Source organism: Ictidomys tridecemlineatus, chromosome 2 (genome assembly GCF_052094955.1).
Source record: "Ictidomys tridecemlineatus isolate mIctTri1 chromosome 2, mIctTri1.hap1, whole genome shotgun sequence".
Classification (NCBI taxonomy): domain Eukaryota; kingdom Metazoa; phylum Chordata; class Mammalia; order Rodentia; family Sciuridae; genus Ictidomys; species Ictidomys tridecemlineatus.
In genome coordinates, this window is record NC_135478.1 from 80,743,698 (window position 1) to 80,758,474 (window position 14,777).

At 50.7% G+C, this 14,777-nt stretch overlaps 1 protein-coding gene across 1 annotated transcript; it reads right to left on the reverse strand.

Moving 5' to 3' along the window:
- Nucleotides 1–234: 234 nt before the first annotated feature.
- Nucleotides 235–14,523, reverse strand: Acads (acyl-CoA dehydrogenase short chain). Its single transcript, XM_005336797.4, has 10 exons — nt 14,364–14,523; nt 12,459–12,622; nt 2,814–2,963; nt 2,493–2,604; nt 2,093–2,244; nt 1,717–1,887; nt 1,497–1,634; nt 1,256–1,351; nt 1,000–1,056; nt 235–918 (listed from the first exon to the last, which is right to left on the reverse strand). Exons 1-10 carry the CDS (start codon nt 14,407–14,409, stop codon nt 766–768), a joined length of 1,239 nt encoding a protein of 412 aa, XP_005336854.2. The 5' UTR covers nt 14,410–14,523; the 3' UTR covers nt 235–765.
- Between the last annotated feature and the right edge of the window lie 254 nt (nt 14,524–14,777).

Genomic DNA, 14,777 nt, shown 5'->3' on the forward strand with positions numbered 1-14,777 from the left:
TGGTTGTGGGCAGGGGTTGCCTAGGGACCCCCCAACAATCCCTGGGAGGCCTCTCTGCTGGCACTGGACCTGATGTCAGAGAGGCTCCTGGTTCTCCTGAGCCTTCTTGAGCAGCCCAACCCCCCAAGCCTGGGGCTTTCCAAGACCAGTGGCCTACCACATGCAGGGTGGGGTGTGCTGACAGCAGGGACCATGCGGACAAAAGACTCACCAGGGAGGACAAGGACACGGGCGGGGAGGGCACAGGTAGGCTTTATTAGCAGTCAGTCCCCACACGACCAGCAGGCCACACACTGTACCCACCCGGACCTGAGGCGGCTCCGTGACCCAGCCCTGCAGTTCTCCCCAGCCAGGGACCCCAGGGCCTGACCACAGCTGCTAAGGCACCCACCTGCTCCTCCTGGGCCCTGACCCTGAGGACAGCCTGTCCCTCCTGAGTCTCCATGCCCAGGTGCAGGGTCCACAGGACGGCACTGGGGAGTCACTGTGTCATTTAGCCCTTCCCAAGGTCCTGCCTGCAGGAGGCCATGGCCACTCAGGGTTAGAAAATGAGGCACAGTCGGTCAGAAGGGGCATCAGGACCCAGGATCCACGCTGATGATGGATGTGTCCTCACGGCGGCTGGCCTGTCCTCTCCCTGAGATTTACTTTGATCTGTGGAGCAGGGAGCCGGGGAGCTTGCAGAGGCAGGTGCCCGCCCACGGTCTGCCTGGAGTCAAGGTGAGACACATGGCGCTGCCAGCTGGGCACTGGTCCCTCAGAGGCTCAGCTCCGGTAGCTACGGAGCAGGTGCCCAGCAATCACCAGCCTCTGGATCTCACTGGTGCCTTCGTAGATCTCAGTGATGCGGGCGTCACGGTAGTGGCGCTCAGCGGGCATCTCTGTCACATACCCCATGCCGCCCAAGATCTGGATGGCCTAAGACAGAAAGCAGGGGCTCAGGAGGTGAAGATGGGGAGGGCCCTGCACCCAGGAGGAGGGGAGCACCTGGACGCTCACCTGGTGGCTGATGGCTGTAGCGGCCTCCGATGCAGCCAGCTTGGCCATGGCCGCCTCCTAACCAGTGGGATGGCAGTCAGCAACCTCCCCTGAAGGGGAGCCCCTCACTCCACAGCCCCGCAGCAGGGGTGGACATGTGGGAGACCCTTTGCACAATACCCCACAGGCCCACCCCTCTGACCACAGGGGGCCAAGGAACTGAGACCCACCCGACACCTCCCTCAGAGGGTGCCCTGTGTCCCCACCCCACACGCACCTTGGTGAAGGGTTTCTTATTATCCTTCAACATGGCAGCGCGCCAGGTCAGCAGCCGGGCACTCTCCAGGGCCAGGGCCATGTCTGCCAGCTTGAACTGCAACGACCCAGCCCCCTCCATCAGCAAGTATACCTCTTCCCTCCAAGGACAGGGACGAGGGGGAGGAAGACGCAGGACCGGAAAGAGGCCCCTGGCTCCAGACCCAGCTGCAAAAGATGCCGCCCTGGCCCCATACCTATACCTGGATGCCCTGGAGCTTGGTGAGGGGTGCCCCGAAGGCCTGGCGGTTCTCAGCATAGTTCACAGCGCAGTCGAGGGCGGCCTGGGCAATGCCCAGGGCCTGGGAGGCAATTCCAATGCGGCCCATGTCCAGGGTTTGCTGTGGGGACCGCCTGCCTGTCAGTGGCTGCACGGCGGGGCCCAGGGCCTGGACCCAGGGCACTGCCCACTGCCAGGCTCACCATGGCTATCTTGAAGCCCATCCCTGGCTCCCCCAACAGGTTCTCCTTGGGGATGCGACAGTCCTCAAAGATGAGGTTGGCTGTGGATGAGGCCCGGATGCCCAGCTTGTCCTCCTTCTTTCCCAACGTGAGTCCAGGAGTTGGCATGGGAACCAGGAAGGCACTGATGCCCTGGAAGGCCCCAAGAGGCTTTGTGAGGCTGCCAGGCTGGACGCATCAAGACAGCCAACACAGCCCGGGGCTCCCACACCCTCTGCTGGCCTGGTGGGAGGAGGTGAAGGTTCCAGGGGGAGGGACGGCCCCACCAGAGCAGGCACAGGTCAGGAGGGTCTCAACTGAAAGAACAACAGCCCAGAGCCCTGCCAGCCTGGCCCACCTTGTTCTTCAGCGATCTGTCTGTGCTGGCAAAGACCACGGTGGCTTTGGCTTCCCAGGAATTGGTGATCCAGGCTTTGGTGCCATTCAGGACCCACGAGTCGCCCTCTGCCCGGGCTGTAGTGGAGGCTGCTCCGGCATCGCTGCCGTTCCCTGCACCACACACAGACTCAGGCTCAGCCTCCAAGCGAGAAGGACCCCAAGCCAAGTCCTCCCTGCAAACCAGGGGCAGCAGCATTCCCTCCCCCGGCAAATGGTCTCCGCTGCCCACAGGGCCTTCCCTCTGGCCGTGGGATAGGGAGCAGCACCTGGTCCAGCAGCACAGGCTCTGTCCCTGCCTCTCCCAGGGGCCCCCAGCTCCCATCTGGGTGTCACCTGATTCTGAGGTGAGCCCACAGTACCTGGTTCGCTGAGGGCAAAGCAGCCAATTTTGTTACCACTGGTGAAAGGTGTGACCCACTTCCGCTTCTGCTCTGCAGAGCCAAACTTCATGATGGGCCCCAAGTAGAGAGACTGGGAGGACAGCAGGCAGCGGTCAGAGGCCGCCCAGTAGCCTGCGGTCTCCAGAGGTCCACTCCACAGAACAAAGTCCAGAGGCTACTCCAGGGAGGTGAGGGTTGGGAGCCTAGGCTGGCCGCTGGCCGCTGCTCCCTGGCAGGGTCCTGCCCACCCACGGGAGCCTCCCGCAACCTGCAGGTCCTGGGAGCCCAGGAGGGCCTCACATTGTTGACGCTCATGATGACTCCGGTGGAGGCACAGCCGCGGCTGATCTCCTCCATGGCGATGGAGTAGGCCAGGTAGTCGAGGCCGGCACCACCAAGCTCCTCGGGCACGTCCATGGCCAGAAGTCCCAGCTCACCCATCTTCTTCACCTGGCCCAGGGCAAAGAGGAGAGCGTGAGGGCAGCCCCCAGCCCCCACTCCTCCTGCCCCGAGGCAGCGTCTGCAGACACTCGGGCCAGGTCCCCACTCACCCATGCCTGTCCCTGAGTCCAGGGAGGGGCCTCCCCCGCCTGGCATAGAAAGCTTTTAGGGGACTCCAAGGTGAGGAGCGGGGCAGCACTGTGCCCACCCGACCTTCCCTCACTCCCCGAGGGGCGCAGCGCACACCTGTACTCCTCCACCCCCATCCGCCTTGGCACGTGCTGTTTCCCATGTCACACGTCAGCAATGCCCTCGACAGACTAGTTCTTTTCTCCTTCTCGCCTTCTGTTCTTTTCTTCCTTTTTTTTTTTTTTTTTTTTTTTTTTGGTACCAGGGGTTGAAACCAGCGGCACTTAACCACTGAGCCACATTCCCAGCCTTTTTTTTTTTTTAATATATTTTATTCAGAGACAGGGTCTCATTGAGTTGCTTTGCACCTCGCTAAGTTGCTGAGGCTGGCCTTGAACTTGTGATCCTCCTGTCTCAGCCTCCCAAACCGCTGGTATGACAGGCGTGCACCACCGTGCCAGGCTTCTCCTCTCCTGATCTCAGCTCAAGCCCCACCCCTCTGGGCCACCACTCTGTTGTGCAGAGTCTAATCACGCTCTTGCAACACCCTCACAATAGCTCTGCAGCCAGAATTTCAGGTCTATCAATGTGCTCATTCTGACTAAGACCTCTTTTTGATCATGAGGGGCAGGGACTTTGTTTTTCCTCACTGCTACATACCCAATGCCAATAAAAGGAAAGAACGGATGATAAGAGTTTAGGATTTTTTTATTTGGAATAATCACAATAATAATAATAGTAATTATTAATATCAAGTGCCTATTATATGCCAAATTCTGTACCTAAGTGATTTATGTGTACTGCTTCATTTGAGTCTCTCAGAAGTTTGTGAAACAATGCTCATGTTAGCCTTATAGTACAACTGAAAAAACTGGGGTTCAGAGAGGTTAAGGAATCTGCTCCAGGCCACAGAGTATGTAAGTTATGGTTGGGACTGAAACCTGGGCAAGGCACAGAATCTTTTTTTTTTTTTTTTTTTTTAAAGAGAGAATGAGAGAGAGAGGGGGACAGAGAGAGAGAGAGAGAGAGAATTTTAACATTTATTTATTTTTTCTTAGTTCTTGGCGGACACAACATCTTTGTTGGTATGTGGTGCTGCTGAGGATCGAACCCGGGCCGCACGCATGCTAGGCGAGCGCGCTACCGCTTGAGCCACATCCCCAGCCCCGGCACAGAATCTTAACTAGCTTATCATACTGCCCAGCTCTGCCCCTGTGAACCTATGACAAGTCCCTTAACCTTTCCAAGGCTGCTGTGCACCTGAGATGCGGACCACAACCAAACCTACCTAACTTCAGGGAGAAACAACCAAAACCAGGTGCTTCTGAGATGCAGGGAGCGGGAAGAAGGGGAAGTGTTCTGATGAGCCCTCTCCTTCGGTCACCCTCTGGCATCCAAAGGGGACTGGTTCCAGGACGCCCTGCAGATATCAAACCCGCAGAAGCACAAGTCTCTCATATAAAATGGTGTCTTATCTCTACAGCACGGAGGAAATGGGTTGACTGACAAACTGACGGGTTGATAACAGGTATTAGGCCTTGTGTAGGCCAGGTCACACACACCGTGATCCACATCCCCAGCTCTCTCCCAGAAACTTTCAACCATGTCTAGGTGACTCTGAACCCCTACTATAATGTAAATGCTCTGTACCCAGTTGTTATATTGTATCATTTAGGGAATAATGTCAAGAAAACAGGTGGACATGTTCAGAAAGAGGTGGAGTTCTATTTCGGAATATTTTTGATCCTAGGTTGGCTGAATCCACGGGTGCAGACTCCAGGGATACTGACGCATTCTTAACCATTTTCTTACCATTTTACTTAAAGGAATAAATTAAGAATAAGGCCTGTGGGTCTTTTCTTCTTTTTCTATAATTAATCTTAGTTCTGGATTCTGAAAGTTTTCATTCCTCTTCCCCCAAAAAACAGTACTTACTGCACAGGTTTGTTCTGAGATTGATGAGCATTTAATGTCACCAGGGGCTGAGAGTTCTTATTTACCATGACACAAGGAGAAGGGGTACCTCTCAACCTGCTGGGATGACTTCTGTGACAATCTTTGTCCTCTAGGAAACTGCTTGCTTGATTCTTCCTTGGACTGTTCCCCTGGGAAACTCTTACAAGACTCAAAACTTGGGGTGGGGTGAGGTTTCCACACCTCAGGTCTACCCTGCATAATATGAGTGGGGCATAAACTTGTCTGCACTGTGCTGACCCCAGGTGCTGATCAAGTTCTGCAGTCCCCAAGGTGGACAAGGAAGAAGATGGCCAGGGTGCAGGTGGCACAAGGGCAGCCTCCACAGATATCCACATCCTAATCCCTGGTCATTCTGTGACCACCAAACACTTGGGGGAGAGGGTATGAACCTACTCAGAAATATGCATTTAGGGAGAGCCTGAAGAGTTAACCCAGAGTCCTTTGCCACTAAACTATATCCCCAGCCTTTTTTAAAAATTTGAGACACTGTCTCATTTGCTGAGGGTGGCCTCAAACTTGCAATCCTCCTGCTTCAGCCTCCTGAGTCACTGGGATGACAAAAGTACACTACTGTGCCTGGCCAGAAATGAACATCATTTCAACAGGCAGGAATCAACTGGGGAGCAGGCAAGTTCAAAGCCAAGGATGGTTTCTGCAGTTTTTTTACTGTGTAGAGAAGATGGAGACGGCACAGTGCTGACACAAATGTGGCTCTGGACACAGCACCTCTCCAGCCCACACACGAGGCATCCAGCAAACCTCTTTTCAGGTGACAAAAGAGGTTTGTTATGGAATGCCTCTGCTGCTGGACCCTGCATTCTAGGTTCTAGAATGCGCAAGGCTCTTAAGACTCACGTCCAACACTCATAGGAACCTTGTTGAAAGGCTCTCTCTCCTGCCTCCCAGCAAGAGACTGAGGCTAAAATAGCTCATGCTGTTTAGAAGGGCTGGAGACATAGCTCAGTTGGTAGAGTGCTTGCCTTGCATGCACAAGGCCCTGGGTTCAATCCCCTGCACCACCAAAAAAAAAAAAAAAGAGAGAGAGAGACTGCCCTAGAACAAACAATGGCCAAATGGCTCACCCAGGACCCCACTGCATCCCAGAGACAATGACAACCAGAAGTGCTGGGCAGTTCTACTCAGTTCTCCACACCTAAAATGCCCAGGGTCCCTTCCTGACAGGTGGGCAGTGCAAGAATTTTCTCATTTTCCTTTTCCAGATGGGGGAACTGACCCAGAGAGGGCACAGGGAGCCATGGCCAGTCCAGGCCACAGGGAGCCAGCTGGAACTCTGGCTTGGCCTCTCTTCCCGCCTCCTCTCTGGCTGCCTCGACAGTCTCCCTGGGCCAGCTCGGCAATTGGAGGAGCTCCTCCCAGTGGCCACAGCCACAGGACTTCACCAGCATCCGCCGAGCCTCCCCTTCCCCTTCCCATCAGCGCTTTCTTTTTAAAACATCGACTCCCTTGGCCAAAGGGAGAACGCTCCACCCCCCAGCCTGTGTCCACCCAGCCACCCCACTTCATCAGGGAGCCCAGGTTGTCTGGCCTCTCGCCGACTGACATGGATCTCTACATCTCAGGCAGCGTGCTGCGGCCAGCCCCAGGAATATTCTAGAAAAAAAGCTGGGGATGGAAGCCATACGGCTGACAATGTGCTCTCATTAAAGGGCATCCTGAAAAAGGGACAGGAGACCAGCAGTGAGGGAAAGAGAGGGTGACAGAGGAGACAACATGAACGAAAAGAAGAAACCAAAACAAAAGAGCACAGTGGGGGGACGAGGGGTCAGCAGGTGAGTGGGGTGACCGCTGGCAGGCCCGGCAGCCCTGGTTTCAGCATTTCTCACAGAGAGGCCTGACCCTCAGGGCCCTCTCAAGGTCAACCTCCCATAGCGGCTACAGTGTGGCTCTTGGTCCCTTGTGTCAGAGAACCAGCAACTGGACCTGCACTCTAGAGAGGCTACTGCCCCTGAGGGTGCCCAGCGTGGCAGGTTCCACACTCCCCAAAGAAACCAGGGGAGGCCCTCCTCTAGCAGCCACACACCACTCAGCCTCCAGCACCTGCCGCCTCGAGTTTGGGAGTGTTTAAAGGACACTTCGCCCTCAACCTTCCTGTTTGGGCACATCTTTGCCAGAAGCCAAACAACACTACCCGATCTTGGACTTTGAATCTCCAGGACTGTGAGCTAAACAAAACTCTTTTCTTTATAAAGTGAAAAGAAGAAGAAGAAAAAAAAGGAAAAAAAAAGAAAGGAAGAAAGGAAGGAAGGAAGGAAGGAAGGAAGGAAGGAAGGAAGGAAGGAAGGAAGGAAGGAAGGACAGATGGACAGACGGACTTCTATCAAAACAACGCTTCAAGGCACTTCTCATCTAAACTGGCATTTTAAAAATACTGCATTTATTCTAGGCACACCTTATTCACTAAACTAATTACCTTTTTTTTTTGGATGTGAGGGTACCAAGGATTGAACTCAGGGGCACTCGACCCTTGAGCCACCTCCCCAGCCCTATTTTGTATTTTATTTAGAGACAGAGTCTCACTGAGTTGCTTAGGGCCTCACTGTTGCTGAGGCTGGCTTTGGACTAGCCATCTCCTGTGTCAGCCTCCTGAGCTGCTGGGATGACAGGATGTGCGACTGTGCCTGGCAAAAACTAATTTCCTTTAAAAAATAACATATCCTACCTTGATGAGGAGTTGCCACTAATTCAAGATAAAACCCAGGGGCTGGGATGCAGCTTGCTGGTGGAGCTCTCGCCTAGCAGTCCAGAGGCCCACCCCCAGCCCCTCCTCCAGATGCTGCTGTGTGTGTGGATTACAGGCCGGGACTGGCGCTTATCGAATAGGTGCCCAATTTGGCTTAATTCAACAAAACCCTATAGGCATCTGTTGACTGCTGAGCACTTACTACCGACAAGGTGTCACAGTGACAGAGGACAAGAGTAAGAACAAGTGCCTGACTCTGCCCTCAGGAAGCTGTTTGAAATAACTGATGTGGGACACACAGCACAGAAGGATAGGGTAACTATGGTTGACGACAACAATAATTAAATATCTCAAAACAGCCACTAGAGTGGACCTTGAGTGTTCCCAACACAAAGAAATAACAAATGTCTGAGGGGACAGATGGGGCAATTATCCTGATGTGATCATGGTACATTGCATATATGCATAGAAATGTTACATTGTGTCCCACAACTATGTACAATTACTATGTGTCAATTAAAAATAAGAATATATTCTGGGGCTGGGGATGTGGCTCAAGCGGTGGCACGCTCGCCTGGCATACGTGCAGCCTGGGTTCGATCCTCAGTACCACATACAAACGGGGATGCTGTGTCCGCCAAAAAATAAAAAATAAATATTAAAAAAAATTCTCTCTCTCTCCTCTCTCACTCTCTCTTAAAAAAAATATATATTCTTTAAAAGACCTATGCAGGGCTGGGGTTGTAGCTCAGTAGTACAGCGCTTGCCTCACATGCATGAGGCCCTGGGTTCGATTCTCAGCACCATATAAAAATAAATTTATAAAGATATTGTGTCTATCTACAAAAAAAAAAAAAAAGATATATGCAAGCTGGGCATGGTGACACATGTCTGTAATCCAGCAACTTGGGAGGCTGAGGCAGGAGGATAACGACTATGGCCAGCCTCAGCAACTTAGTGAGATTCTGTCTCAAAATACAAAATAAAAATGGCTAGGGATTCGCCTCAATGGTAGAGACTGATGCATTCGATTGATCCCTGGGACTTAAAAAACAAAAAAATAGTGTAATATGATGAACCCAGAGGATTATGAATTTCAAATGAAATGCCCTTGGGACAGAGAAATAAGTTCTGGTTAGAAGAAATGAGAGAAGGTGGCAGGACAACATTTCCAGGTGGAATTAATGGACAGGAGGGAGAAGAAAAATGGAGTGTGATCTAGAAGTTTCTATGTGGCTTTACCATTATATGAGACAAAGCAAGAGAAGGAAAAGCAGGTTTTGCTTTATTCAATCATAATTCACCAAGTGAATGAGAGGAAAGTGGCTTCAGTTTTATACATATAGATACATATTCAAGGTTAAGAAGTCCAAAATTTGTTGGGGATACCATTCTGTTTCCTAATCCCCTTTATATCAAAATGGCCTTATGAATTCATAATTGTTTCTTTCATTTGTTGGTTTGCACATAAAAAGACTAAAGATCAACTAAGATTACAAAACTAGCCACACTGATCACCAATTGGCACTAGCCTTTCTCCTAATTCTTGGAGTAACCTCCTCGCAATTCCTTTCCCCTTGACCCTTCCCTCATAAGTCTCCTTTTCTGGGGGAACAAAAATTCTTTAGGGAAAAATACCAGAAATCACTAAGGAAATTGTAGGCAGGGGGTGGTTCCGAAGCCAGTCGCTGGCTCCTCACCTACCAACGGTACCACTATTGAGTCAGAAACTTACCCTCTAGCTCCAGTTTCCTCATCTGAAAACTGGAGATAATTAAGTGCTTACTTATCCTATAGTCTTAAAGATTAAATAAGTTAATATACGGATATACACCTGGAATATACAAGCCTCCAAATCTTGGCTACCGATGTTATTACTATTATGATTTTGGGTTTTTGTATGATATTTTGGTTTTTATGTGTCTGTGATGCTGGGGATGGAACCCGGGGCCTTGCATAAGCTAGGCAAGCGCTCTACCACTGAGCCACACTACCAGCTGCTTCTATTATGATTTTGAGACATTCATGTGTAATACAGAATTCTGCAGATATGCCATATGATTTGTGTGTGTCTAGTTGTTTGAGTCTTCTGCCTGCCTTATCCTGAATTACCTTCTATTACTGGGCGCTTGGCACCATACACAGTAACAGGGATAAAAGCAAAAAGTGTTAGGCCATAGATGAGAGAAGCAAACATTGAGGAATAACCCATGCATCCATCAGCCACCAAACAAGCGCCTTGCTCATGTGGTACACTGGCCAGATCAGAAGGCCTGGCACTCCTCCTCCCTAGCTCTACAACCAGAGAGAATGCACATATCACCTGCAAACAGAGGCAAAGGAGAGCAAAGAGGTCACAGATATGCAAACACCTTGTACATAATAAAACCAAACAGGGATGCTATCACCCACTCAGCTACCCTCATGCCCTGAGGAAATCCTTCCAGAGTCCCCTCCTACATGCCAGAAGGAAGAGAGGCTGTGGTCCCTTATCTCCTCCAAGCCCCATTACTGCCACAATTTGGAAGGATGAATTTGCAATGTCCCCATCCCCACAGAGCAAGCATGAGAGCACAAAGCTAGAGAACTAGTTAAGAATAGGCTGGTAAAAAGTTTTGCTTCTCTCACCAGTTGTTTTGCAAAGAGCAAATATCTATGTTTGTGATACTGGTAATAATTTGAGAGAGCACAATATAGGAAAAATAAACCAGGCCATCTGTCACTTGGCAGGAAGATTCCAACACACAGCTGGGCCTTGAAGGCCTAAATTGCTGCTGTTGCACCAAGCCCGTCTGTATCTCCCCTTTCTCTCCTCACCAAGAATCTGCCTTTTTGCACATCTCCACAAAGGCACTAAAAGTCGAGGTCACTGAGAGCATGTGTGTGGTAAGTATGGCAGGGCAGGGACCACGAAGTCTAGATGGCACTATTCCCAACTAGCATGGGGCTTCCCTGTCTGCCAGCTGGGCCTCTGGGACAACCACACGGATGGTGAAGGAAGGGTTTTGGAGCCAGCCAGACTTGGGTTGTGAAGCCTAGCTCCAAACACCAGCAAACCTTGAAAGGAGAGTCACTTCCCTTCTCTAGGCTTCTATTTTCTCAACGGTAATGTGTAGGAGGTCATCCTCACATGTGAACTGAGTTACCTCCCTGGCTGGGTCAGAGGCACTTAGCTATGTCAGAGCTATTCCCCACCCTTTCCCAGGTCCGAGGGCTTGTGCAGAGGCGTGCCTGGCCCCTGACCTTGGGATGCTGCCCCCCTTAACCTTCATTAGATGGGATTTTCCCTGGAATTTTTTGTTCCCCAATAAAAGCCCACTCCCTGGTGTGTTCTCTCTCTCACTAGTCTCTTCTGTAAACCTCGCCACCGCATTAGGTGGCTGGAGGTGGGAGCTGGGAGAAGCCGTCCTGGAGCTGGTATAAAAGGTAATGAGAGTCTTGTCTCTTTAATTTAAAACTCCATAGCAATTACTTATGAACTGAACCTTCTTTCATGAAGCCAGCGCTGGTTGCATGACAGAGTAATAAAAATAACAACTATCATATTAATAACTACCATTGTTCAAGTACCAGGTACCAGGCATCCATGAAACATGATCTCACTTCATCATGGCAATCATTCCAGAAAGCAACATGGAGTAAGTAGGGATTTCCTCAGGATTAAAGGAGTTGACATGTCTAATACCTACAAAATGCCCAGCTGATTTTGGTACCTAGAATGCCACTTGTGTATTCAGCTTGGAGCTCCTTGGGTCTTCCCACCGTCCGGGCACAGTGCCCAATATAATGACCACATTCATTAAGCTGGAAGAGCAGCTCCAGCACCTGCAGGACATTTACATGGGGACCACAACTCTGAAATTACTCTGACTGAAAAACAGGAAAGAAACATTTGTTTGGGTTTTTTTTTTTTGGGGGGGGGGGTCCTAGGGATTGAACCCAGGGGTGCTTTACCACTAAGGCACATTCCCAGCCCTTTATATTTTTATGTTGAGACAAGGTCTCACTAAGTTGCTTAGGGTCTCACTAAATGGCTGAGGCTGGCCTTAAATTTGTGATCCCACTATCTCAGCCTCCGCAGGTTGCTGGGATTACAGGCATGTGATTAGCGCCCAACACTTGTACTTTCACAAACCACTGATTCAACAAGTACCTATTAAGTGTTTATACCATTTTCCTGCCATCTTGCTAGGTCAAGGGATGCACTGGTAACAGCTTAAACATTTCGTTGCATATGGACTGAGCATAAATAGAACATGGGAAGGCACTTATTGGTGGGGTTCTCAAGGCTTGAGAGAAGTGAGACCTGGGACAAAGACCTAACTCTGCAGCTGATTAGTCCCATGACCTTGGGTACATTATCTAACCTGCTCATAAACTTGAGCCTCATTCAGCTCTACGATGGGGATATAATAATAACACCTTTGCCCCATAGGACCCTTGTGAGGAAGGCACATGGCCACCATCCTGTGAGCATTAAAGCATACTGACCACCTGTTATTGATTAGTATTGTTCTGGAAGTGGAATCCTAGCTAAAGGCCTCATGGTGAACTCAGAGCATTTCTGGGGTCCCATGCCTTCCTTTGAGGTTCCCTGACTCTTAGAGCCTCTGGCTGTCACTGTCACCTCTCCCCCATTGTAACCAGTCATCTGAGAGCAGATGGCCAAAATGGGCTGCTGTGGTTGGTGCGCTCACCTGAGCAGCCGGAAAAAGGTGTTCCTTGTCCACCTGGGCTGCAATGGGAAACAGCTCCTTCTCAGCAAAGTCCCGGCACGTCTGCCGCAACATCTGGTGTGTCTCAGGCAGTTCCACAGACTGGTAGATAGTGTGCAACTTCCGCCAGACCCGAGCATGGAGAGCTGCCAGCAGGAATAGCAGGAGTCAGTAGAAAGCGAATGAAAGAGATCTTGAGTAATAATAATAGCAATAATAATTGTTAATAACAATAATCATGATCCACTCACTAAGAGCTTCTCCATCAGGGAAAATTTTAATCCCCAAGGGACATCTGGCAATGTCCGGATATATTTTGGGTTGTTACAACTAAAGGAGAAATGCTATTGGTATCCAGTGGGCAGAGGCCAGAGTTCCTACCGTGCACATGACAACCCCCACAAGAAAGAATTATGGAGCTAGGGAGGGGGTCACATGCCTGTAATTCCAGCTAATTAGGAGGCTGAGGCAGGAGGATCACAAGCTCAAGACCAGTCTAGGCAACTTAGCAAGACTCTGTCTCAAGACAAAAAAATAAAAAAGCTAGAGATGTACCTCTATTTAGAACATTTGCCTAGTATGTGCCAGCCTCAAGTTCAATCCCAGTACAGAAAAAAAGAAGAAAGAAAGAAAAGAAATGAAAAGAAAAGAAAAAAGAAAGAAAGAAAGAATGAATGAATGAATCATGCTTGTGTGGTGACAGAGCTCTTATAGTCCCGGTTACTCAGGAGGCTGAGGCAGGAGGATCACTGGGGCCCAAGAACTTGAGGCTAGCCTGGACAACATAGCAAGAATCCTCTCTAAAGAAATACATACATAAAAATGTCAGCCCAAATGCAATAGTGCTACTGCGGAAAAACCCCAAGCTAACTAAATACTTTCCAGACACTTCCATTTTATTCAATGCTCAATATGACACCAAATATAATAAGACTACAACTCCATGACTTTAGAAGAGGGTTTAAACACTCAGTTCCTTTCTTTCTTTGTTTTTTTTTTTTTTTTTCCTGGAACTGGGGATTGAACCCAGGAGCATTCTACCACTGAGCTATATCACCCACACTTTTTGAGATGGGATCTAGCTAAGTAGCTGAGGCTCTAGCCTTGAAGTAGTGATCCTTCCTGCCTCAGCCTCCAGAGTTGCTAGGATTACAGACATGAGCCACCATACCAAGCCTGAGCCTCAGTATCTATAAAATGTGGGCACAATAACCCTCAGCTCCTGCAAGAGGGAGGATTAAAGAAATACTAACAGTTGCACTTTGCATAGTCTCCTTATTGTTATTAGGGAGAGATCTACTAGATCTGTGGATCAGTTCAAATCTGATTCAGCCAAATGTGTGTCACTGCCGATACACCTGGAGACAAATGATATGATGGGAAAGGTACTATATTAAACAATCAACAATTAACATTATATAGGAACACCTGCTATGTGCCAGGCACTGTACTAAGTAATTTATAAACCCTGTGATTTAATCCTTCCAACAATTATGAGAATAGTAGTAATACACTGTGGCCATTTCATACTTGGGCCAACTGAGGCTGCAAGGAACTAACTGTTTTGTCCAAGGTCACTGATGAAGTAGTTCTCAGGCCTGGCACGAGAGGAAGGGTGGACCTGGGACTCTGCAGGAGTGTAGGCGCAAGCTGTGCGAAATGGGTTGAAAGTAGGGGCTTCCAGGGATGGGGGTTGGACGGCAGCAGGGGAAGGGTCAGGTCAGGCGGGCGCCAGGGTCAGCTGAACTGGGGCAAAGGTCGCGGGCCTTCTGGAGCGGGTGTGGCCAGCCCGTCCACCCGCTGCTGGGCAGGACACGCTGACTGGACCTACGCGGGCTCGGCGGGCCGGGGTCACGGCCTGGCGGTGCGCAGCCCAGGCACACTCACCTCCGCGAAGGGGGCCGCAGGCCCCGGCGAGCAGCGCGGCGGCCATGGACGCGCACAGAAGCGGGCGAATCTCCGCCACCTCCGGCAGTGAGCGCGCGGGTTCCGGACTGCGGGGGGCGGGGCCGCCGCCGCCTAGGCCACGCCCCTCGGATGGCAGGGGAGGGGCCGAGACGCCCGGAGATTGGATGATAATTTCCTGCGCAGGCTAAGTGTTCTCGAGTCTGTCAGCTTGCTGTCCCTTTGGCCGTTGGTAACAGGACAGAACCAAGGATGCATCTCTCAAAAAGGCCGCAGTAGTCTTTTAAGCATACTAGGAAAGCAACCCTCCAAAGCGGGGTGCAGAGGCGGCCCGGGTAGTTTCAGCTAGTGGGGTGGAGTGGAGGGGGATTGCTTAAGCCCAGGAGTTAGGGGCCA